Raw genomic sequence first — 26,311 nt, 5'->3', positions numbered from 1 at the left:
AGCGGTCAGTGCCCTAGCTTTCAGTGCAGATGTACCCATAGATGCCACTCCAAATTTTGAATATGATTCTTTATGACACTTCCTACAATGTGGCAGCCTATGTCCTTCTCTAAAATCAGCATTAATATAGTGTGTGTGTGTGTGTGTGTGTGTGTGTGTGTGTGTGTGTGAAGTTGTAAACTAGTGTATACAAAGTGATCTGTTTTCTATTGATTTCTGAATAAAAAAATTGTCAAGACAGTGAACAACGTTGTGATCATCGTTAACGTTGCTATATGTAAAGGGAAACGTAGCAAAGTCAGTGTCTCAAAGACAACAAGGTACACAGAAGATTTCTGTATAAGTAACAACTTTATTGTAACTTGATGTCCTGAAATGCAAAAATATTTTCAGCAACAAGGTACAAAAAGTATTTCACTGTTAACATCAGGCGGATATAAAAGGCTGGATGGTTTGATGCAAGTGTTTAACATGATAGGTAATGTGAATAACTCCCAGCTAAGACCCAGGTTTAAAGTCCTTCCAATGTTTAGATTCTAAAACAGAACTAAAGAGAAACCTTCATTCTGACATATCAAAATCCAGGATTAACTAGATTACAGAGTATGATTAACGCAAACCACAGCAAACACTGACAAAAATAATGAGTGTCCATTTAAGGGGAAGTCCATTTGCTGCAAGCAGGAAGCAAGCAATTCAAGGTACTTGTGTTGTAAAACAAACCAGTACCTAACAGTTTGTAGGAAGTGTTAAGAAAATCCAATCAACCCAGCCAATAAGAATTAAAACTTGGGACAAACATCAATTGGTTTAAAAAAATCTTACGTTATAGCCTAAAAACAAAGCATCTCCCACTGTTTAACCTTGCAATTTCTATAGGAACTTTACTAGCACAATTATTTAGACTTGACCTTGAAGGAACAGCCTCTTCATAAGGGGACAAACACAGATACTGTACTCTGTGTTACTCTTAGAAGGCAGATGTCATCAAAAACTCATTGAAATTCCATAGTTAAATAATGAAACCATGCCAACAAAAAACACACACAACCCCAACACAAATCATCTTAAGCCTTTCTTCTATCAATAACCTCATTTTAGAATTCAGAGTTTACTGAGCACAGAGAAAATATAGGCCTGAAAAATATTTTGCATCTGTAGCTTCTGAAGACAAACTGTCGTACTCTATTCTGCATTCATGTATTCCTCATACATCAGTACTCCTCTATACCTTTTCCAAGAATTTTCAAAAACAAATTCATCCCATTATATTTCAAAAAGGCACTATGCATTCATACTTCGGCATGCAGTAAATGGACTGTCGAAATCTGGATGGGTTACTGAAGTTTCCTTCACTGAAGTACATTGTCTCATACTTCAATTAAGTGAAACCTCTGCCACATTTAACAGCAACAGAGTCCTATTTTTCTGAAAAATAAATCTTTGTTAAAAACACACACCATTACACAACACATGCAGGGTGCTCCCTTGAGGGGCGGGGGTTGATGGTGATGGCCGGTGGGTATTGAAGGGACAGAGTTGGCAAGCCAAACATGGCACTTGGGTAACTGTGCTGAAAATCCCAATGAGTAGATTGTTACTATTCTCACCAAATGTCAAGTATTCAGCCATAAAACGCATGTGCAAACAGACCTTTTCTCCTGCAGCACTAGGGGGAGGATCAAGGCTATCAATGGGCTGAACCAAATCAACAGGGCACTCCAGTGGAGAAAGGGGTGATTGCTACCAATTTCCCCCTGCTCCCTTAGCCCCATGCATCCCCCCCAAAAGCTGCTCTAGGGGGTCAGGTGACCCTGCAGGACAGCTGGAAGATGGAGCGCTGGGGCTGAAGGAGGAAGGAAGTGAAAATCACCTTTCTCACCTTTTCCCACTGAGAACCTCTAATGGACTTTAGATCTCTTCTCTGGAAAGAGAAGTCTAATTCCAATCAGTATTTTTTTCATATGGAACAAGAGGAAATGTAATCAGACTGCAGCAAGACAGAGAAAATTGTTCTTGCCAGCACTATTGGAAGAGTGAAAACACTGCATGTGGTTCACTAAAGGGGGGCAGGGGGCGGGATGTGGATTTGTTTAACCCTTTTTGTGTATTTTTAATAGCAAATGCATGGAACAATATACACACAGCTCCTACTTTCAGAACACAATGCATTTCCAGGAAATCGTTTGATAGGCAAGTGTTCACATAACAAGCTGATGGTTTCCAATGTTTCCTATGGGAACATTTCTAATCCATGATTTGTCTGATCTCCCTGTCTGCCTGAAATGGCTGCTGCAGACCAGCAAACCAGAAACAAGGAAGTGGGTAAATGCTGGCTGTTCAGATATCTGAATCAGCCATTTGTGTAGTGAGGTTTGGGTATAATTCTTTGTGTACAGATAACTGACATTCCAGATAATCAGTGTTCCATAGTGGGACCTGCGTGTATATCAGTTATCATGATTGGCTGCTAAGTGTACCACGTGACATACATTTTATTAATTTGACAAGTGGACTTTTCATAGAGTTGTAGAAATTCTTACAGCACAGTGTTTTAATTATTATTTTTTGGTACAAAGTGTGCTATTATGCTTTTTAAAAACTTGTAAACAAAATGCTTAAGATCTTCCATCTGATTGCTCTATCTAGCAGTTTCTGAATAAGCTGAAATGGACAATTATGGTATTAAATAGTCAAGTCACTCTGTATATTATAGCTGCAACTTTCACGTTGTGAGGCTGTTCATTATGATAATTTCTTACACTGCAGCAGAAGTTTCTCTGCAATGGAGGGACACAGCTTACCTGATAAAACACCTACAAGACCTTAGTTTGGATTAGGAGAAACTGCCAATAAATGTTATAAGCTATGATGCATCTCTGTATCGGTTTGGTTCACTGAGTAATATTGAGGCCCACTGAAACCACCCGGAGTGCAATTAAAATGGCCTTTAACTGTGCCTGAAGGATGATAATTCAAATACTGCATTCAAGTCACCCTAAAGAGTGAGTTTAGCCAGAAAGTGGGTAAGTTTCACATTTTAGCACTGTGCTGGCTTGGGAGCACTCTGCTTGCCCCCAGCTGTTGTTTAATCAAATTAATAAACATGCTCGAGAACTTTAAACAGGTCAATGCTCCTCACTGAAAACAGAAAGGAAGCACATTTTGAGAAGGTAAACAAACCTTAATAGAGTAAGCATGTGAATCAAACTGGTCAATTAAAATATTTAGTTAAAAATTCAGAGCAATTCCCTTTTCCTATGGTTAAATACAACTTTTACCACGCAACAGATCTAGCACATCACCAGGTTTAAAGTAAAATTCACTGTCAATCATTCAAGAAGCGTTTACAAATGTGCACTGCTGCAGACAAATCCTCCCAACTGTAAACAAAGCTAGCAAAAACACTGGAAGTGGTGGCATTAAAGCGAAGGTTTGTATAGAAAAACTGGCCCTTTACAAGCAGTTTACAGGTTGTTATATCCTTTTCACATTATGCAGAATTTCAATACCATCCACAATGCTAGTACAATAGCAAATGCTAAAAACAGCAAGTCAGTGCTTATAAATACTGACGTTTCAGACTCCTATTCTTCCTGTTAAGTGTGTGTCTGTGCAACTTCCACTAGTGTGAACAGGCTTGTGCATACACACACTAAAGGAACATAGCTAAGCCTGCCCAAAGTGTGAAAATAGAATGGATTCTAACATGAACACTTTAGATAGTCACTTTGAATCAACATCTCTAAAGTCATGTTTTCCTTGTTTGCAGTAACAAAACTAAATCCCATGTGGCTGTGGGCATCTTAATGTATTTCAAAAGTTAGGCCACAATTGCTGTACCATATTTATCAAAACCAAAATATATATGTACCACACAACATACAAAAGTTACACATTAAAAGTGCATACTGAGAATCCATAATTTGGCCCATTTCTGAAATTTACATTTGGTCATTCTTATGCATCCTTGACCTTCCATGTATCCCATGTGAGAAATAACCACTTCTTCCCCAGCATATATCACTTGTTCTCTCTCCATACTAGCTTTCACTCTGGTTCAGTACAATGTAAATGTAAAATAGCAACGAATTGTGAAGGAACACAGGCCAAAAAGGGTTACTGTGTGTTTCTTTTAACATCTGATGGAGACACTCACGGAGTAAGCATTTAGAAATTCTAGCAAAATACATTTCTGGGCCAAGACATTGCATATTTCTCTCACTCACCTGAACCAATGAAAAATAAATTATATTCAGAGTAGTATATTGCCACAGCATGCCTGGCAGCACCCTCTGAAGGTAGATGCACCCTAAATACAGTACTTTGACTGGAGTGCTTGCTGCCCCTCAACTCAAGCGCTTTTAATAAGAGGCTAGTTGAAACCTTCCAGTTACCACAAGACCAAATTATACTCTTCATTTTGGGTTCTGTTTTGTTTTGTTAAAAAAGGAAGATCCCTTTCAAGAACGGTCTTCATTTATCAGCATTACTGCATTATGGAGCTAGTGCAATCCTACATAGCCGAGTCAAAAAGACGAGGCACAATTTAAAAAGAAAAAGGAAAAAGGAAACCACAAATGAACTAGAGTAACTGACGTTAAGGCCTTTCAGTGAACTGGAGAGTTATCAGTCTAAATTAAAGCTGATTATTAAACCATATATTATTATCCACTCTTAAAAGCTTTCTGTTCTGTGGACAGGGGGTAGCAAATTCTGGCAGATGGTCTGTGGAAACCCCTCTGGACAGGGATGAGGAGTCTTATATTCTCTATAGTTCATGGAAGATTTCATGACTGTTTTAGTCGTTTGCGTGGAATGCCAAACTGTGGACACTGTGCAGATGCTAACGCTCGAAAGGCCTCAGCTACTAAGTGGGGGTGGGAGTGGATCATTGACTTCCAGCCGGCCGTTTCCATGATGTCCGTGGCTTGGCTGTCAATAAAAGAATTACAAGAATCAGGTTCAGGAGACAATGCAATCCTATGTATGTCCACTTTGAAGTTACTACAGTAAGTTCAATGGGACATGCTCCCAGGTAAATCAGCTTGCTGGTATATCTGAGCCATGGATTAGAAGAGTGCCTGTGATCCTGTGCATACTTTTCTGGAAGCAAGCCCCATTAACTCAATGGGAGTTGCTTCTGAGTAAGCATGCATAGCATTGTACTATTAAGGAGAATTTTTTCAGCTGTTTTAGAAATTGTGCACTTGGCTGCAAAGGACAATCTAGCTTTTGGAGAATCTGCAGCAAACTTGTTTTTCAATTTTAAGTCAATTTTTAAATTATTTGTACCCCACCCCATCCCGTTGGGTCACCCCAGCCACTCTGCTACCAAAGCAGAATTAAAAAACTTGCAGTCAGTCCAACATTGACTTCTCTGAATCACATGATTAAGTTTGACCATGACTACAAAAGCTGTCTTTCAGATTTTCAATTCCTGGATCAACATGGGAAGCTTGTTTAGGTTTCAGAACAGGCCCTATACTGTTCCAGATGGACATTACAAGAATATCTTCTGTGACTTAAGATGCTGCACTTGTGGTATGAGAACAGTGGAAGATATTCTCTGTCAATTTCAGTGCCCTATGCACAAGGAAAGAATTGCTGGCCCGGATTCAACTAACTCAAGTGTGCTAGCAGAAGCCAGGGGGAAAGGCTCTTATTATTGAAACATGCCCCCCCCCCAATTTGCTCTAGGGAATGAGGAAAACCCCCAGAAGAGCACATTTGGGGCGGGGGAAGGAGAAGAGGGATTGCTCCATCTGGCAAGCAGAAATGCTTGCACTGATGGAACAATCAGAAGAGTGTGACCTGGAATTCCACCCATAGTCTCAGTTTCAACTCTGCTTAAGTCTACAGAAAATGGAGATACAGGAAAAAATTGGTAACAGAAAGTGGCTTCATTTCTTTAGCAAGAGGAAGTTGGGAACAAATCTATATGGATACTGGTATTCTAATTATTTGTTTTTGGTATACATTGTTTATTCTGCTATGATAGAATTTAAGATCAAGACAACAAAAACTGATTGGGTTGTAGTCAACCACGTTTTACTCAGAGTATAGCCAATTAATGACCCTCAGTCACATCTATTAGCTTTGATAGGTCTACTCTGATTACAGGAATTGTGCCAAATACCACACACTGTTTACAGACGGCTTTGAAGCGTAGCCAGTACGTACTTGCCGTTCCAGTTTTTCGCATCTTTACAACCAAGTTGCCTAAGAACACTGCACCTGTGGCATGAGAGAATATCCAGATATTAATTTTTCAGGAGATTTCACTTCACAGGATGCAAATTCTTTTTAAAGGAAGGAAGTCAATTACATACCTGTTAATAAACTCTATTGCTTGTGCTTTCAACTGCTCCGCACTGTGCAAATCTGCGAGGATGAGGATGTCTGCAACATTTTCTACTGAGAGGTTACTACACAGAGCTTCTTCACACATGATCTTTAGCCGTTCCAGTGCATACTAAAGGAAGAGGGGGAAAGCCCGTTGTTGTTCACATTTGTTCTTTCCTACCTTAATCTAAAAAGCAGACACTTCTAATAGGTATATACTTTCTAGTAACTGTGAAGTAATTGGCCCCTCAAAGAATTGCCAACTGTGTTACTGTAAAGAAATAGACAGACTCCCTTCAAATACACATTCAGTGGCTGTGTGAGGTGGAATGGAACTGTGCCGGCTGCTTATGTTACCTGGCGGCTGTATCTCTGGCAGAAGAGGACCTATGTATATATACAGCTTAAATACAATTTGCCCACTATTAGCTATAAAAGCCTGCTGCTGTCATCTCAAGCTTTAAACAAATGTTAAGGGTTTTCATCTGAAGCTCACCCTCTGTATCAGTGACACTGTGATAATGTCTGGACACAGCGTAACGGGCAATAGGCCTGAATTAGTCCTCTATCACTTGTCTTTGCATATTTACTCTTCGTAAAAAAATCCATTCAATTCGCACAACAGCACACGAAGGCAGCTGTTCCTCAAGTTCTCTCTAAAGACACCCAGAACACCTGAGAGGAAGTATTTAGCTAAACTACATAGGATCTTATGTCTTCTAATGCATTTCTACTGCTAATAATCCAGTTCCTTATTGTGCTTTTCTTAACTATATAAAAATCTCCCAAAACAAACACTTTTTGGGTTTCATTCAAATGACCTATAAAGCCCTTGTATAGGCAATTACTTACTTTGTCTGCTGCTGCCAACAAGCTGTCGGCCATTTTGTCAAGGTTTGGAGCTTTCCCAGTATAAATGAACCTCATCATCTCTTTAAAAACGTCAGGGTCTACATCATTTATTTCTACACGATTCTGTTACGTGAAACAGAAAAAAAACTTGTCATGGTTCCGACTTAAAATATTACAATCCATCTACACTGTGTAATTCCTAATAGCTTACTATTTCATATCCAAAGTATCCTGATGTAATGTGACAAGAGATATTTAGCTCCTGCTGTAGTTGCTTAGAATCCTATTCTAAGTGGTGGGCACATTCAAATCCTATTCAAAAGTTAAAAATCGGAGACTCTTAACATCTTAGTTCCATGGGTCTCTACATACATAGAATCATAGAGTTGGAAGAGACCACAAGGGCCATCGAGTCCAACCCCCTGCCAAGCAGGAAACATTTCAGACAGGTTTCTAGAGCATGCTGAACCATAAGACTGCACTTGCTGAAATGGATGGAATCTGTCTAGCTCTTCTAATCTTAAGGGCCAGGTATGTTAATTCTATGCTTCTCATACAATTACTCCCTCCATTTCCATTTCTGAGGGAAAGTTCCAATTTGAATGCAATGCCAGTTTTATTTGAATGCTCCTCAATATTAAATCCTTGCAACTATATCCTTTGCCCCTCAATTTGTTTGGTAACAAAGAGCAGGAGCAACTAGGCCATATTGTGCCATGCATTAGTCTTGTTAAAAATGCAGCCCACCCCCTGACCCCGGGAGAGCATGAAGGCAAAATGCCCCATCTAATGTGGCACTATTGCCCATAGTTTTTCTGCACTATAAATAATTGCCATTTTAAACAATGTTCAATTAAAATCTCAATCACCTTTTAAGCTAATTGTAAGGTTTTTTAAAAAATCAGTTAACCTAACCCAGTTACCCAGCTACTGCACTCTTGATCTACACCAAAAGCTTACAGTTTTCTGTAAAAAAAAAAACCTCCTTTACAAATCATATAACGATAACATTCACTCACCTTTTTGCTTTCCTCCATTTCGTGTTCAAACATTGCATTAAAAACAGGTGAACGAGCTGTCGCAAGAGACAAAAGCATTAGTACCATACCAAGGTCGAAATAATTTTATCAAACAAATTATAATACAGAAGGAGGAGGTACCTGCAAGAACAGATTTATGAGCTTTGAACTCTTCTCCACCTACATAAAAGCTACAATCTGTAAATCTTGTTGTTTCCCAGAGATTTCCTAGATCTTCTGCTAGCCGGCATTCAGGTACCTTTAGTGTGTTTGTACTGGACTGTCCTGATATATTCACTGAGTCTTGGACCACGCTCACCTAGCAAAAAACAGTAATTTTATGCATTTCATAATGTTACAACTCCTATGGTTAACCTAGATTTAAGATTACAAACAAATAGATAGTTCCTCAGTCCTCAAGCAGTGACAATTCATTTCAGTTCAGATATTCCGATATCCCAATATAAGCTGGAAGAAGAAAATGAAGCACAAAAGCAGCTATCCCTAAAACCTCATACTCAACTGGAACAGTTCTTTATACAACCAGCACAGAAGAAATAAAAAATCAGGGGTGGACATTTATTTGAAATCCACCACCAACAAAATCAGCAACACGCAGTACTACTGTTCCAACTTGCACCCCGAATAGTTCCTACCCTGAAGGCGAGATTCAAGAATACAGCAGACTTGAAAAAGAGTTTGCACTGCTAATATCTTTAGAAACTAAGCAGAAGAATATTAATTTTGTAACACTCAGGAATGCTTTCATAGGTCAGAAAAGGTTCTGCTAGCTAACATTTTATAGTACCATTTAGAGATAAAGCAAGTTTTTTCAAACAAACAAACAAACAAACAAACAAACAAACAATAAAACAACACAGAATGCAGGTGGCCCAACCAAGGTCAGAAGGAAGTGGCACTAATGTAGAAAATGACCTCTCCTGGCTGAAGTTCACATTGGAGAAGGACTGCAAAAGGGCCAGGGTTCAATCCCTGGAAATTCCAATTTATTTGCTTTTATTTTTAACATTTTTTAAAAAAAATCAGGCAGAAGAGAATTTGAAACACATGCCCAACAAATAGCCTGATCTGGAATAAGACTGCATCATATGGATAGAATCCAACCTTCTTGCGCTGGGAACAAAATAATGGCTTCACAAGGTGAAACTTGGATCACATCCTGTGTTCCTATGATAACTCTTGACCAGCAAGCAAGATCAGCCTTAGCAAATTCATGGATGGGTAGCGTTCAAAGCCAATATGCAAAGCTAATGCTGCAAGACTTGCTTTGCTCTACAAAGCAGTAACTGAGCACTCCCTGAAAGTTGTGAAAACAAAGGGCAAGGTTTGATTCCCCCCAAGTCAAACCACTGCAATGCAAAATATTTCATCTTTTACAGAAACCTCTGACCTCTTAGTCAATATTCACTTATAAAACTACTTTGATCTACAGCAAAAACTATTTGAACCAGAAATATTTTATGGAGTAAGGATCCTTTTCAGACCTAGACATGTGTTACATCCACTTACCAACTGAATAATTGTATTCATAACAAATTCATCACACAGCTAATTTAGCCTGTCTATCTAAATAAAATAAGATGCAGTATATTTGCACTATTTAGTCTCAGGGGCCACATTTCAATTATTCTTCCTACACAGCATAATGACACATAATTAAGTTGTAATCTTGCCAAGTTTTTTTTGTACACATTTCTTGTAAATACACAGATCAAAGCAAACTTATTAGCAGTTAGAGCATCTATCATCCTCCTAAGCCACTAATCAGTCCAGGGCAGCAGTGATAACCTGCCAATGTATATTTAACATTCAGTGCACTGGGATCATAACCTTCCATTTTTAAGTATCATAAGCAGTCTTACTGGATTTTACTAAGACTGTTTAGGTTTCCGGCATAATTTATAGCTATTTACATATATTCCTCCCTGAGGCTAAAGATCTATTCCACCAGAGAATCTATATCCACTGGATTTTTCAATTAATCTAAGTAAAATGCACTTGCTTAAACACTCATGTGTAGTAGGGGTTGCCAATATTTTGTAATGTTGTGTTAACAGGCTTAAGTCTGAAGGGTACCATAATAAATTTGCTTCTAAATATCTAATGCTATCAAGGGATCGTTGCTGTAGAAACCTTATCACTGTATGGAAAGTTACAATCGCTTTTAAGAATCCCAAGTCCTGTTGTGTTGGATGTGTTTCAATCAGGAAGGCTCAAGGATGTGTACAAGATGCTTGGATTGTTCAGGGTAACCACTTGTACTCTGGAGCCCTGCCCCTCTTGAATGTAAAAACAACAACAACAAACTAGCAGGGAGGAGACAGCTGTTTGGGGCAGGGACTTGATCAATGCCTCCCTGCGAGGTGGTCCCTCAAAAAACTCTCCCTGAATTCAGAAAATCTAAGTAACTACCAGCAGCTGCTAGTCTCCCCTTCTTGGGCAAAGTTCTTGAGCAGGTAGTCACAGACTAAATCCAGGCGCTCTTGGAGGAAACTGATTTTCCAGATCCATTTTAATCGGGGTTTAGGCCCGGGTTTGGCACAGAAACTGCTTTGGTCGCCCTCTGTCGGGAGAAAGAAAGGGGAAATGTGTCTCTGTTAATTCTCCTCAACCTGTCAGTGGCTTTTGATACCATCAACCATGGTATCCTTCTGGAGCAACTGTCTGAATCAGAGGTGGGTGACATTGCTTTCTGGTAGTTCCCGTCCTCCTTGGATGGACGTTTCCAGAGGGGGATGCTTGGAGAGTGCTCTTCAGCCCCATGGAACCTTCAATGTGGGGTTCTTCTGTGTTCGATTTTATCCCCTATGTATGCTATTTAATATCTACATGACACCACTGAGTGTGGTTATCCAGAGGTTTGGAGTGCATTGTAATAATCTGCTGATGACACACAGCTCTGCAGGTGAGGCAGTGAATGTGATGGATCATTGTCTTACCTCAGTCATAGACTGGATGGGAGCCAACAAACTGAAGCTCAATCCAGATAAGACTGAGGCACTATTAGTGGGCAGTTCCCTAGACTGGAAGGCTGGGAGGTTGCCTGCCTTTGATGGAGTTAACCTCCCTCTGAAGGAGCAGGTATGTAGCTTGGGGGTACTTCTGGATCCTTTACTGTTGCTTGAGGCTCAGGTGGCCTCAGTGGCCCAAAGTGCCTTCCATCAGCTTCGGCTGGTAGCCCAGCTGCACCCCTATAGCCTAACTACCATTGAAATAAAAATAGATAGATAGATAGATAGATAGATAGATGATAGATAGATGATAGATAGATAAATGTCCAGTAGCACCTTAAAGACCAACCAAGTTTGTTCTGGGTAGAAGCTTTCGTGTGCATGCACATGAAAGCTTATACCCAGAACAAACTTAGTTGGTCTCCAAGGTGCTACTGGACATTTTTTAAAATTTTTCTATTTATTTAGACTGTGTCAGACCAACACGGCTACCTACCTGAATCTAACTACTGTTGTCTATGCTCTGGTAACCTCAAGGTTAGACATAGGGCTGCAACTGAAGATGGTTCAGAAACTTCAGCTGGTGCAGAATTCGGCAGCCAGGTGCCTCACCGGGGCAAGATGGTTTGAGCATACTACACCAAACCTGGCTCAACTGCAGAGGCTGCCATTTACTTTTGGGCCTAATTCAAAGTGCTGGTTTTGACCTATAAAGCCTTAAATGGCTTAGAACCAGAATACCTCAAGGACCCCCTCTTTCCATATAAACCAACCTGGATCCTGAGGTCATCATCTGAGGCCGTTCTTCATGTGCCTTCTCAATGAGAGGTCCGAAGGGCAGCAACATGAGAACGGGCCTTTTCTGCAGTGACTCCCTGTTTGAGGAATGCTTTCCCCAGGGAGCTTTGGATGGCACCTTCATTATACACCTTTAGGAACAAGGCGAAAATGTTCCTCTGGCTGATTAACATCCTATACCATTTTAAATGTGTTTGTGGTAGGAGGTGTGGGGGGTTATTGGTTTGTTTTTGTTTTTATTATGTATTTTGTGTTCTCATTTTATATTTCTATGTTGTGAACTTCCTTGCGATCTTTGGATGAAGAGTGGTATACTACTACTGCTACTACTAATAATAATAATGTCCAGATGACTGAGATTTTACTAACACTTGTATGTTAAATTCAGTCCTACATTTGACAGTCAGGGGCATAAAAATCCTGTTTTTCAGTTGTCAATGGCCAACTTAAATACAGATATAATATTAATTTAAATCATAGGAAGAGGGAGTTCACTTCCTCTCAAAGACAAACCAACTGTGGCTTCTCTGTAGCTCCACAATGACCTAGGAAACCGATCCCACAACCCTGCCTTATATGTTACACCTTCTTCCACCCCAAAAAGACTACTGCAGTTTTTATCCTTCTACAGCTTTCCTTTCACTACATGCCAAACAGGAATTCTCCCAATGGCTGACATGATTTTTAGTAAAATCTTGCATCAAAACAACAACCATTATGCTAAAACATTTTATCAGGGCATTTCTGTAACACAGAGGGATAAACATAACATTTGAAAATATTCTTCATTCATAGCCATGGAAACCAATATTCTATTTTAAAAAGCACTGGTTGATTACCTACCTCACAAAATAACGTAAGCTTATCATCTGGTAAAAGACCATTAGCTTCATCAAGTAAGAAGTCTCTTCGAATGAATTTTTTAAAACCCCAATCTTTGCCTTGAACAAATCGATATGCTCTTTGGCTTTCTAAGTAAAATAGATTAAGTATGTTCAATTAAAACAGTTTTAATATACATACACAATAAGTGAAATCCAAGAGCCAAATCAAACCTAATAAGATAACAATTGCACCAAAGACTAATGCAAAATATGAGCTGTATCCAGATTAGCACCTTCATTAAGAGAAAGACTCATTTTGTTTACACCTGGGCATGGAAGTGGTGGTCCTCCAGGTGTTAATGGACTGCAGCTTCCATCATCCCTGGCCATGCTGGCTGGGACTGATGGGAATTGGAACACACCACCAGCTAGACAGCCACAGGTTCCCCACCACTATGTTTGGAGATGGAATTAGTTCCAGTACAGGTTTCCCCCACATCCCCAGGTAGCACACCCCATGTCATTCTGTAGGGTCCTCCAGCCCTCCAGTGCAGTTTTGAGGGGCTGCAGTGGGAAGGATCAGTACAAATCACCTCCTAAGTGCAAATGGAATTTCACTGAATGCATATCTGGATTCAACTCTATATTTTAAAATTAAGCCTATGATGTTCACATTCAGAACCCAAAGCACTGTAGACATAACTTCAGAAAGTCAAAAGAGGTTTGAGACACAGCACAAGGACTTCATGTGGGCAAGAGCCCATGCATTTAACTCATGGGATTCTTTTTAATGTTTGATATGTTACTGTTTTATATATGCTGTAAGCCACCTAGAGTGGCTGGGGAAACCCGGCCAAATGGGTGGGATATAATAAATAATAGTAATAATAATAATAACAATAATAATGACTACTGTGTTCAGTTTCATGGAATTACCACTTTCTTTTCTGAGATGCCTTTTAGTACAGGAGATTAGTGCAAGAGTAGAATTCCAGCCACACGTTTCAGCTGGAAATACAAAAATCACCCCCAAAATCTCTCATAAACCCAGATGAAGCAGAGGAACCACTGATGTCAGAGACACTGCACATAGCTAAGTTCATATAATTCCATTTATTCCTCCCTCTCCCCCTTCCCCACATGATTCCAACCTCCAACTTCACCTCTACGCCCACATACCACAAATTTTCTGGGAGCTACAGCGGGGATGTGAAATTCCCCTAGCACTAAGGCAGCACAGGGTACCCCCCATTATTCTGGTTCTAAGTTAACACAGTATTACTTTTAAAAAACAAATGTTAGCAGCAATTGAACCATTAAAGACAATGGATTTTTTCTGCAATTAGCTGCTGATGTTACATTTTAGGAGAATTTTAGTGCTTTGAACAATTTACAAACCTTATCCCATTAAGGGCAGAATATATTTTTCCATAATTGAATGATACAGAGTTAAGCAACAGCCGATTTCCTCACTTTCTTCAGTAAGTTTATAATGAAAAGGATCTGAACCAGTCTATTATTGAATCATATACTCAAGGCCACATCATATACTAGAGGACACATGTTTCATTCCAGATGTGGTGACACACAAGACCAGCTCCAATACATACTCTTTTTCAGTATGGCTGAGAACATGCACACACGGACACACAATGTCCAAATTGCACGGCAGGTCCTGTTCTCTTGCTTGTGACAATAGTTCGTTAGCAAGATATAATTTAGGACAAAATTAAACTTCAGAAGTCGGGACGCGGGTGGCACTGTGGGTAAAACCTCAGTGCCTAGGACTTGCTGATCGTATGGTCGGCGGTTCGAATCCCCGCGGCGGGGTGAGCTCCCGTCTTTCGGTCCCAGCTCCTGCCCACCTAGCAGTTCGAAAGCGCCCCTAAGTGCAAGTAGATAAATAGGTACCGCTTTATAGCGGGAAGGTAAACGGCGTTTCCGTGTGCTGCGCTGGTGCTGGCTCGCCAGAGCAGCTTCGTCACGCTGGCCACGTGACCCGGAAGTGTCTGCGGACAGCGCTGGCTCCCGGCCTCTTAAGTGAGATGAGCACACAACCCTAGAGTCGGACACGACTGGCCCATACGGGCAGGGGTACCTTTACCTTTTTAAATTCAGAAAGTGGGATTTGAAAAACTGAAGTCAGTTTCATACAGGATATGTAAAACAGAACAACTGATTTTTAACGACAAAACACACTTGGTAGTCTCATTAACCCCTGTTGGCTAAAATGCAAACATGATTTGTAGATAAAAGGTAACATCCCACATTCCCCCCTTCTGAAAGAAAGTATCCACCAGCAGAACAGGAGAGGGAAGCATTCTGGATTATTCTTCCTCCCCTCTGTCTCCACCCCATGTGCTCCAGGTGCCCCCCCCCACCCCTATGGAGCAGATTTTATTTTTAAAGAACTTGTCAAACAGTGAATAGTCCCTCTTTGTTCTGTTTTCCCCAGGCAACAGCTGGATATTTGTCATGGCAACTTGAAAAATTATATCATAAATAAATATACCACAAAACATTAGGAAAGCTTATGTAATCATGTTTGAATAGGAAATGCATACAAAAAGAAAGACAAATCTCATTTAGATTTAAATAGTTGAATTGCCTCTGAATTGCCAACTATACCATTCTCCAAACTATACCACAAAGGAAAGCCATTACACTGTGACTGAACTTGTACAGACACAAAATAATAAATCTGAGTTTACAAGCTTTTAAATAAATAAATAAATATCTGATTTGACAGACCTTTTACTCCTTAAACTGAAAACTACCTATTGTTCTTGAAGCATTTTAAAATCCACTTACCCATTGCTTTCGTTTCTTCTCTTTTTGCATTTAAAAGAGAAAATTTAAATTTTGCTCTCACTTCACTTTTTGGACAACTAACTAGAAGTAAATACAGTGAAAGGTAATCTTTGCTTTCATCATCCAGTCCTTTGGGGTTTACTCTCAGGCACCTGAAATAAAGAACATAAGAAGCAAGTCTTAGAAACATCAACTTGTTCTCCAATCCAAAAAGGCCTAACTTGCTAAGATATTTAAAACTTGGAGTACTGTTGTGATATGATTTTTTACACGTACACAATAACTCCCCTGGGTTCCAGAGATCAGTTTTTTAAACTTACATATGTATTCAACACCCATGATCTCCAGTTGCTCATATCTATATACAGTATCCCTATTGCTCTTCTCCTGCTGTCACACCTTTCAATACTCCAAGGAACGACCATATATACAAGTGGTGTTCTCCTGAAATGCTTCTTCAGAAGGGTGGGGCCCTCTTGAACAAAATGAGATTATTATTATTTATTACATTTCTATACCACCCTTCATCCAAGGATCACAGGGCAGTTTACAAATAGGGAACCCTGCTAGTGCCACACGGATGTGAGCTGAGCCATAATTTGCTTCCTCCAGACAAGTCCACAAGGCAGCAAGTCATTCAACTAACCTTGGCTCCCATGGCTTTGCTCACAGCACTGTGGCAGGAGCTGCAATGAAAGAGCAGCAAAGCTGCAGCAATCTTTCTTCCGCGAACTTGGCTTGGCTTAGTATTACATGCAAACTGGGCCCCTGAATTGCCCAAATTGCTCTCAGTAACCTCACAAATGGAGATTTGAACCCAATGTCTCTCTGGCCCTAATCCAACACATTACATCATCTTGCCTTATTTTGCCACAAACTATATAGTATTTCAAACCGTTAGCTGTTCGGATCTCTGTAATGTAGCAGAAAATCAGTGATAGTTTGACCCACTTTCAACAATAAAAACAGTTTTAAGACTGGAGGATAAACCACCATACATGTGATTTTATTTATGACATATTAACAGATTCTCAAGAGATCATATGCTTAAAGAAAGTGAGAAGCCACTGACAAATGACTAATACCTACCATTTCATTTTGTCATTTGGCCCTGATGAAAAAGTAGAACTCTTTAAAACTTCCCCCATTTCTTCTCGGCAGAAGCTGAAGTTATTAATGGTCCACATATAAGAAAATTTTACAACTTTAACCTGAATAAGAGATGCAGACAATCAGGTAAATTCACCAGATTCACTTTTCTTCAGCTTAATTTTTTAAAGCAGTTATTGAAGAAATAACCTCAACTGGTTTAAACTGGTTTTTTGGGGGGAGGGATATCTCATAGAATTAAGGAGTCACTGCAGCTTATACTGTGCACTTGTTAAAAAAGCCAGTTTCAGAATAGGATTCCATAAGCTACCAACGTATGACATTTGAGCACGATTCATTCCTTAGGGGCCCCTTATTTGATAAGTTACCAGCAACTGCAGGCTTTTTCAGAGTCACAGGTTGAATTATTGTAGACTTTAGGTGGTTAATTCATTTGTCCTACATCTCAGCAACCTTCGGTTGTATTCAATAGCTGCACAAATAGAAGGAAGCTTGCACAATGAATGTTTCTCAATGGATGTCCTCACCTCTGCAAATCCTCCCAATCACTGGATACAACCTTCAGTATTTGATTTCTTGCCTATTATATTGCTGATCTCACCCGTAACCATATTTTTATCATTATTTTTGCACATAGTATACATTTTCTTTTTGAATTATGGTGGTGGAGGAGACTCTTGAGAGTCCCATGGACTGCAAGAAGATCAAACCTATCCATTCTTAAGGAAATCAGCCCTGAGTGCTCACTGGAAGGACAGATCCTGAAGCTGAGGCTCCAATACTTTGACCACCTCATGAGAAGAGAAGACTCCCTGGAAAAGACCCTGATGTTGGGAAAGATGGAGGGCACAAGGAGAAGGGAACGGCAGAGGACGAGATGGTTGGACAGTGTTCTCGAAGCTACCAGCATGAGTTTGACCAAACTGCAGGAGGCAGTGGAAGACAGGAGTGCCTGGCGTCCTCTGGTCCATGGGGTCATGAAGAGTCGGGACACGACTAAATGACTAAACAACAACAAATACATTTTCTGATTGGTTCTCTTTATTATATTACCTTTTTTGCCTTCTTATTCCATTTACTTGGAACCAGAATTCTGGGTATCACATTGCATTACTGCTGGAAGCTACATCTGAAAGTGTCCTACTATTAAACATGCCATTAACAAAACCTGGACACATACATACAGGTATGTGGCTTACCTGCGTGTAACACCAGCTTTCAGCTATAGGACCACTGGACATCTCTCCAGGTGGTGGAGGAGTGGAGACTCTTGACATCCCCACTTTATTGCAATTTTTTACAGTATAAAGGCAGCAATTCAATTGTCAGTATTCTTCCTACACAAATTAAGATGAAACAATGCATTAGTATTTAGAAAAAGTACAGCCAAGTACTCACTATTAAGGTATTACTTTAACTACTTACGGTAGACATTAGATAAATTACTGAAAAAATATCAAGGGCAATTGTAAGACAAGTCTATTGACCAGATATCAAAGACCAACAAAACTTTGTGCTCCACCCATGTAAATGAAAGATATATTGTGCTTTAGTACCCCAGGGACGCGGGTGGCGCTGTGGGCTAAAGCCTCAGCGCCTAGGGCTTGCCGATCGAAAGGTCGGCGGTTCGAATCCCCGCGGCGGGGTGCGCTCCCGCTGCTCGGTCCCAGCGCCTGCCCACCTAGCAGTTCGAAAGCACCCCCGGGGGCAAGTAGATAAATAGGTACCGCTTACCAGCGGGAAGGTAAACGGCGTTCCGTGTGCGGCTCTGGCTCGCCAGAGCAGCGTTGTCACGCTGGCCACGTGACCCGGAAGTGTCTGCGGACAGCGCTGGCCCCCGGCCAATAGATGTGAGATGGGCGCACAAACCCCAGAGTCTGTCAAGACTGGCCCGTTCGGGCAGGGGTACCTTTACCTTTACCTTTACCCCAGGGAGGACATCCCTCAATTTTCAGATGGGACACAGTCAAAGTGAGATTGTCTAAACATCAGTAAACCTGCATTACTCTTGGGGATGTGTGAAATCAGTGGGAGGCTGATTAAGTTATCTGTGTGCTATAGAAGAATAAATTTATTCTTCTCAACTAGAAATTCTGTGAAGACTATCTTTTGAAAAGCAGGTGGATTTTACAGCAGCTGAATCAGAGTAGATATTTCTACCTGAAGTCATTCATGCATTATGTCTATCCAAAAGTTCTTCTCTACTCTGTCCTTGACTGAAAGGTACCCTTCAGTTCAGAGGCTCTGGTATGTGTAATTGCCTTTACTTTTTATTCCAGGATGGCTGCCATGTCTATACATGGCACAATCCCAAATTGAAAGCAAGGTAATTTGCTATTGTCTTAGAGCAAAAAGGCAAAATCTATACACTCCAACCAGTACTACCAATTCTTCATGAATAACCTCCCTGTCCCAATTTACAATAATAGTAAGAGCACACCAGTTGTTTTGATTATTTAAAAGCTGCCTCCTAGGACTTCACACCTTCCAAGAAGTTTTATAGAACATCACACTACGTAATATGGAGAGTCTACCTCTTATTAAATGCAAATGATTGGTTAGTTCAGGCTCCTGGGCACTCGTAACCTGGCTACTGTGATGTTCAACTGTGTTATTTATTCCTCCATTCTGCTAAACCAGTCTCGTATTTAACAACTTGCCTGGTAGTCATAAGAGACCAGAATTCCATGGATATAAGGATATGAAATTCAATGAAGACAAGTGAGCAGACTGCCAGAGGAAGGAAAATTTGCCTCAACCCTTTTCTGCCAATGTGCTTAGTAGAAGATCTTTTAAATAGCCTTCTAAAAGGTTAGTAGCTTGGAGGAGAGGGGTTGGCCTCCTCTGTGGCCAGGATGAAAACACAAAATACTAGCTTGTTTCCAAACCAGTAAAAAAAGCCTGGTAACTTTTGTGAGCATATTTACAAGTTGCCCTAAATTGTGTTACTGTTCGAAGATGCCTGCACATGCTCATTAAAAGCTAAGCTAAATGTGAAGAAAGGATAAAATTTCCCTGAAGAGGTCATGACTACTCTAGGGCTGGGGAGCAAGAAGCTTCCACTCCTGCCATTACTATCAGATAACCACATAAAAAGATTCGGTGGCAATTATACAAGTGTGTTCTAGACTTCATCTAGGAGAAAACTGTTAGTTGATCAATCAAATAAGGCAGAAATGAAATGAACGGCATCTCAGCCCTATAATTGCTTCTTCAAATACTATCCTCTGCTTACTACATCTTTACCATATTTCTGCATGCTGCCTTGTGATCATTACTGTTCCTATAAATGAATATTCCATGCAGAAAATGGGGTTGTAAGCCCACTCAGGGTGACTTTTCATTATAGAAGTTACACAAAAGTAGACCCACAAAGTACCGTAAATTTCGCTCTATAACACGCAGATTTTTTGTCCTAAAAAGTAAGGTGAAATGTCTGTGCGTGTTATTGAGCGAATGTGTGGTCCCTGGAGCTGACTTGCTGGAGCGCAGGGGCAAAATAGGCAAAAATAAGATCGGGCGGGCGGGCGGAGGGAAGAGGAAGGCAGAAGCTTTCCTGCATTCTGCCTCAGGGTCTTACTGCCCACCCGCTTCTGTTGCTGCGTTTGCTCAAACTCAACAAAGAGCAGGGAATCCCCTGCCCTCCTGGCAAGCAGAGGGTTAAGGAAAGGATCTCGTCCTTCCTTCTAATTCTTCCCTAGTCACACACACTGCGTGCAGGCTCCAGCCCACCACTTCCTCCTCTCCGTGCTCTATGGACTCCGAAAAGCATGCAGGTGGGAGAGAGAGAGAGAGAGAGAGAGAGAGAGGGCTGGCTTGGGTGGTGGTGGGGGGAACGACTTTTGCTTTACAATGGTAGGTTTCTCATTTCTTTTCCAAAAGCAGAGAGCCCTGCCCCCAGGCCCCCTCCAAATTACAGCTTCTCCAAGCAATGTACTGCTGGAGGGAGACAGTATGCTTGTTTGGAAGAGAAACCCTGCTTCCCTGCTCGTAAGTAACAGCAGGCTGGATTGCAGAGTGAGACATGGAAATCTCTGGATTCATATGCTGTATATCAAATATCTTAATCTATACTTTCTACACGCGGCTGGTAAATCAGAATCTCCTGAGCCAGGAGGATTACAGCATCTCTCCTCTCCCCTTCATTAAAAGCCTAATACTCTTCTTTGAAGAAGTATAACGTGAGAATGTTTTTTTAATATATATATTTTAAAGTTCTTTTCCTCATTGTGCGCTATACACTGGTAATTGCTGCCACAATAACAATTGATTGAAAATGGAATTTAGTCTCCCCCCCCCATAGAGAGCTGTTCTTCAAATGTTTAGCCTTAATACAGTGGCTGATGTAATACCCTTCTGCTTCACTAGGCATTTTATATAGGGACATTAAAATTGATTTTCTACATCTTGGCAGATGAAAAAAAGTGTGTTACATGCCCTATTGCCCAAAAGTGTGCAAGCACAGAGCAAAGGTTGCAGTGACAGAGGTGGCCAAAAAAGAAATCCCGTAAATAAAAAAGAAATCATACTTCGTATATCCTGTCTGGCTTGGGGGGGGACTTTTGCTTTCCTTCCCTCCCCATTTAAAACGTGGTGACAAAGCACGGATCCACATGGATCCTCAGGATCTTTGCACTGGGTCACCCCAAATTCACCATCAGATAACATAGCATGTCCATGGCTACAGCCTGCACCAAAAAAAATCATGCACCCACTGTTGCCTAGGGGCGCAGTGGTGCAAAAACGTGGTTACAAAGCATGGATCCACATGGATCCTCAGGATTTTTGCATTGGGCTACTCCAAACTCACTGTCAGATCACATGTCTGTGGCCACAGCATGAACCACAAAAATCATACATCCACTGTTTCATTTAGAATATTTTTTTCCTTGTTTTCCTCCTCTAAAAACTACGTGCGTGTTATGGTTGGGTGCGTGTTATAGAGCGAAAAATACGGTAGTTTAATTTACTGTCAACTATATGGAAGTTTCAGCCACTTATCATTTACAGTTTTCTTTCTGTATATAAAAGCGGCTGAAGCAAAACACATCCCAAGAAGAGCAAATAAAACTTACAAAACTCAACCCAAATGTAGTGTTATTTTGGGACATTTTTTCACCCTTATATACAATCACCTTGGGATATAAAAAGTCAAGTTTCTTAATTTTTGTTTATGAATTAACATCTTGGCTAAAAAAAAGATGGCCATGTGATTTCTCAAGTGAAAATCAATCCAGGGAAGCTTAGGGGAAAAGTGTGCTTTTCCTAATGCAACACATAGCTTTGCTTGGGATACCCTACTCCAAAATACGTTGGAAGAAAGTGTCAGTGTAGTGTACTGTAGTGTTTAGGACTAGGACCTAGGAGACCAGGGTTCAAATCCCCACTCAGCCATGAAGCTCAATGGGTAACTTTGGGCCAGTCACCATCTCTTTTAAGGAAGGTCAACAATACTTATAACAATACACAGTAGCACATATTTTGACAACTTTTAAGTGTCAAATATTATCAAAATTTGGCCATTCAATTTGGTAGTAATACAAATATCTGTGCTTTAAGAATCTGAGCCCATTGGCTCCTAGTTGTTGATATATTTTGGAAACCAATGATGCTGCAAACCATATAGCTTGTGTTACAAGCTAAATAGATACCATAACCTTTGCATTAATAATTTTAGTTTTAAAATAATTTCTACTGTATCCTTGCCCATGAAGAAACAATAGTGCCATCTACTTCAGAAATATTTTTTTTTAAAGCTTAATACAATAGGCACAACCCAGCCAAGTTAAACAATTTATAACATCCTCTTAAACATGTCTACTCAACAGAAAGTTCCACTGCATTCCATGGATCTCGCGCCTAATAAAGGATTGCAGCTTAAATCTCACTGATTTCTATGAAGCATTCAAGTACACATTGAGCATCTTCCATTTAAATAAATGGGATCTAAAAGTGCTTAACTTTGGCTGGAATGTGCCCAGTGTGGATTTATGACAGTGTGGATTATCAGTAAGAATGAGAGAGTACAGCTTTAAAGTGAAGCTTTGGCAATATGTGTACGAACATCTAAAATCACTATGGAAATTCTGTTGGTAGTTACAGGCTATGCTTTTTAATGTTCTGCTTGCAGCAGTTATCAGAAAGTAATTGTAGATATGTAATCAGTGGAACTCCTAAAGCATAGGTTCAGTATGGGTTGCTCATTTCACAAAATAAAAATAAATCTAGCCACTTCTGTTAGCAGCAAACAACCCAGAGCCTCAAAGATGAAGCTGAATTGTCCTCAAGTGGTCTCTTACCTTAATTCTTAAATTTGTGCTAGCATTATTAATGCTTAGCAGTCCCATTGTGCTATGTGTTGTACATGACTGACGTCTTCTCCACTCAGGATCAAAGACAATATACACCAGAAGTGCAAAACACATAGACAAGGTAACAGTAAGATTAAGATGAATAACTGTCAGAGCACTTCACAATTGTCTACAGTCAAGATTTCTTTCATGGTTCACAGGACAGCACAGGGAAGCTGTTAAAGATAGATCTGATCTGAGGAGGTACATAACATCCGCTTTTTATATGTTTACAATGAACTACTTCAATGCATTTGGTGCCCTGGGAACAGGAAGAAACTTGTTGTAAAGTTTGATCAAATGGGCATCCCTGGAAGCCCACAGCTGCAGACATCTCAGTGCTCAAGATAAAGCAGACAAATGCAGGTGGAAAGATGCAGAAATGCACATAAAACTCAACAGTATCATTAGGACAGCAGCTAGCATATTACCACCAGATCCTGTTTCCTATATTTTGCTAAACACTAATATAAAATATTGTGCTCTTCTTTTAACACATTTAATGATTAAAAAAATTATAAGTGAGCCAGTGTGGTGTAGTGGTTAAGAGCGGTAGTCACGTAATCTGGGAAACCGGGTTCGTGTCTCCGCTCCTCCACATGCAGCTGCTGGGTGACCTTGGGCCAGTCACACTTCTCTGAAGTCTCTCAGCCCCACTCACCTCACAGAGTGTTTGTTGTGGGGGAGGAAGGGAAAGGAAAATGTTAGCCGCTTTGAGACTCCTGAAGGGGAGTGAAAGGCGGGATATCAAATCCAAACTCTTCTTCTTCTAATGCTTTATTTAAAATATATTTAAAAAGAATAACAAATTAAGAATCAGCTTTATTGTTTTAGAGCTCTGGCTAAAGATGCAGCATTTGCTAAATTATATAATTAGTTGTATAATGAAGAAGACTCCTTAGTATTAAGGTCAAACTCTTGTTCTACAAGCAAAACCAAACTGGGATACAGTCACTCAGTAATGCAGTGATCTAGTCTTGTTAGCAAGAAAATAGTTTGCTCAAGATGACCAGCTGTAACTGGAAAACCGAGGGGGGTGCGTGCACACAGATTTCTCATATGATATTAATCACCAGGACTTCTACTAAAATTAGTTCCTTCTTACCTTTGCACTAATATTGTATTATGCTACCTTCCTTAAAAACAAACCTTTCTAATATACTCAACTCAACATTTTCTCCAGGCATCTCATGCCCACGAGGAACAATTTGAGGGGTTCAAGGAAGAATAAAAGCAATGGCATAATCTTAAACTTGGTTTACAAAATGTCAACTTTAGCCAAACATCTGTCTATAAGATATTCATCCATATTCTATCCTATTTCTGAATCCTAGGAACAAATGCACTAACCACTAGCACACTTCTGAAATTAGGAAACTGTAGGTATAGATATGGTAGTCTTCTGCATGCACAGAATTGGGAGGGAAGCACTTGGCTGTATCACTGTGCCTTGCAGCAGCTGTCAAAAGAACCCTTCCAATTTTCCAAGAAGGGAGAGAAGAGTCCAAGGGCATTTGCTCCCACCCCAGACCTATCACAAGGGCACATTTCCAAAACCAATCTACCGTATTTTTCGCTCCATAAGACACACCAGACCATAAGGCACACCTAGTTTTGGGAGGAGGAAAACAAGAAAAAAATATTCTGAATCCCAGATGCCAGAACAGCAGGAGAGGTGCTGTTCCTCCTCCCGCTTCACTGAAGGGGCGCTTCGCAGCTTTCCCTCTCTGCGCAGCGCCATTCGCTCCGTAAGACGCACTCACATTTCCCCTTACTTTTTAGGAGGAAAAAAGTACGTCTTATGGAGCGAAAAATACAGTAATTTAATAACCACAAGTAGCAACATGTAAGAGCAATACTGATGGTGCAGCCACTTAACGCTCCCATTCTGCTAAACCAGATGATCTACTTATTCTTCGATTTGGTGGGAGGCACTGGTTAATTATTGGGCTGGCACACTACAATAACAAATAATAATAAATGTTATCATTTAAAAGAAATATAATTTAAAAGCCCTAAATATTGATCACTGATCTCCACCTGCACCCTTTTATGTGCATACCTTGAGAAATATGATACCCGCTTCTAATGGTTAGCTGTTCCAACAGGTTAACTGCAAGTTTATACACGCAAAATGGAACAGGCATGTTTATTTTAATTGAAAGAGTGAGCAGTACAAACTTCTGAACCTTATTTACGTTCTACTTCAATAGATCAATCTTTTAAATACAGATAAAGAGATCTAGCCAAGTCTACAAGCCTCATCTTACACAGTTAACTCCATGAACACTACAGCAAGTTACTGCACATAATTATACAGACCATGAAATCTAATTTAAAGGCATTATGAATTGCATATCAAACTAAAATATTTAGTCTGTTTCAGAAATGTATGAGCAAAAGATGTATTAATCACAAACAGCTCTACTTTATTAGCTTTAGGATTTTACCAAAGCCAAGAGGATCTTAGCTGGATTGTTTTTAGTAAATCAAGTTCAGATTTGTGCTAGGTTATGAACTCTAGAGACACAGACATATCTCTTAGTGTAAAAGACATAAAGGTGCTAACTGACAAATGAAGTTAGTACAAAATCAAGTCAATTGTCAAAGAATGGATCTACACTTTTGAGTCATATTTCTTTTCTTAGGATTTTTGCTTATGTGTCATCGTCGTCGTCGTCATCATCATCATCATCATACCACAAAATAAATTGATAATCAGAGTTCATCTTGCTTTCTGAAACCATTTCCCCCCACAGTGGTTTACTGCCACCAAATATCATTACACAAGTTTATACAGTTACCAAAACCAAACAGCATTAGCAGCTGTCTTCCATAATTCTTATTGCCTTGGTGAGCATACCACCACCTCTGGCAGGTGTGATGAGCCCCAGCTGTCTCAACTGGAAGCTACAGCAGTGGTTGGGAAGTAGTCTGGCAGCTGCAGAGCAATCCCTGCCTCTTTCCCAGCTCTAAGGGTTATTTGGTCATGGCACTGTAAAGGGGGGCAGAGCACCTTGGCCCTAGACAACCAAACCAAGCAGGCTTCACACCTCCTTTTACACATAATGCAAAACAATTGTCTGGCTGTTTGTGCTGGAACTTTGGGCTTACACTTTGCACCCTCCTCATATCCTTCAATTCTCTCACTTTAGAATTTAAATATTCATGCCAAAGCCTTGAACTTATGCACTTCCCTGTCCCTTCTGTGGGCAAATTCCCTTTTTCGC

The 26,311-nt window shown here is 40.3% G+C and overlaps 1 protein-coding gene across 1 annotated transcript in view; it reads right to left on the bottom strand.

Moving 5' to 3' along the window:
* Positions 1 to 332: 332 nt before the first annotated feature.
* The window catches only part of SPOPL (speckle type BTB/POZ protein like), a 34,122-nt gene continuing 8,143 nt past the window's right edge, over positions 333 to 26,311 (bottom strand). The window contains exons 2-11 of the mRNA XM_082199260.1: positions 17,931 to 18,068; positions 16,711 to 16,832; positions 15,622 to 15,773; positions 12,830 to 12,957; positions 8,358 to 8,535; positions 8,217 to 8,272; positions 7,198 to 7,320; positions 6,333 to 6,475; positions 6,184 to 6,237; positions 333 to 4,935 (exon numbers count right to left, since the gene is read on the bottom strand). Coding sequence (XP_082055386.1) covers positions 4,791 to 4,935; positions 6,184 to 6,237; positions 6,333 to 6,475; positions 7,198 to 7,320; positions 8,217 to 8,272; positions 8,358 to 8,535; positions 12,830 to 12,957; positions 15,622 to 15,773; positions 16,711 to 16,832; positions 17,931 to 18,008 — 1,179 coding nt within the window. The 5' untranslated portion in view covers positions 18,009 to 18,068 and the 3' untranslated portion in view covers positions 333 to 4,790. The remainder of the gene's footprint in view (positions 4,936 to 6,183; positions 6,238 to 6,332; positions 6,476 to 7,197; positions 7,321 to 8,216; positions 8,273 to 8,357; positions 8,536 to 12,829; positions 12,958 to 15,621; positions 15,774 to 16,710; positions 16,833 to 17,930; positions 18,069 to 26,311) is intronic.

This window comes from Podarcis vaucheri, assembly GCF_965113315.1.
Source record: "Podarcis vaucheri genome assembly, chromosome: 1".
In the NCBI taxonomy this organism is placed as follows: Eukaryota; Metazoa; Chordata; class Lepidosauria; order Squamata; family Lacertidae; genus Podarcis; species Podarcis vaucheri.
This window is presented reverse-complemented; position numbering and strand designations above follow the sequence as displayed.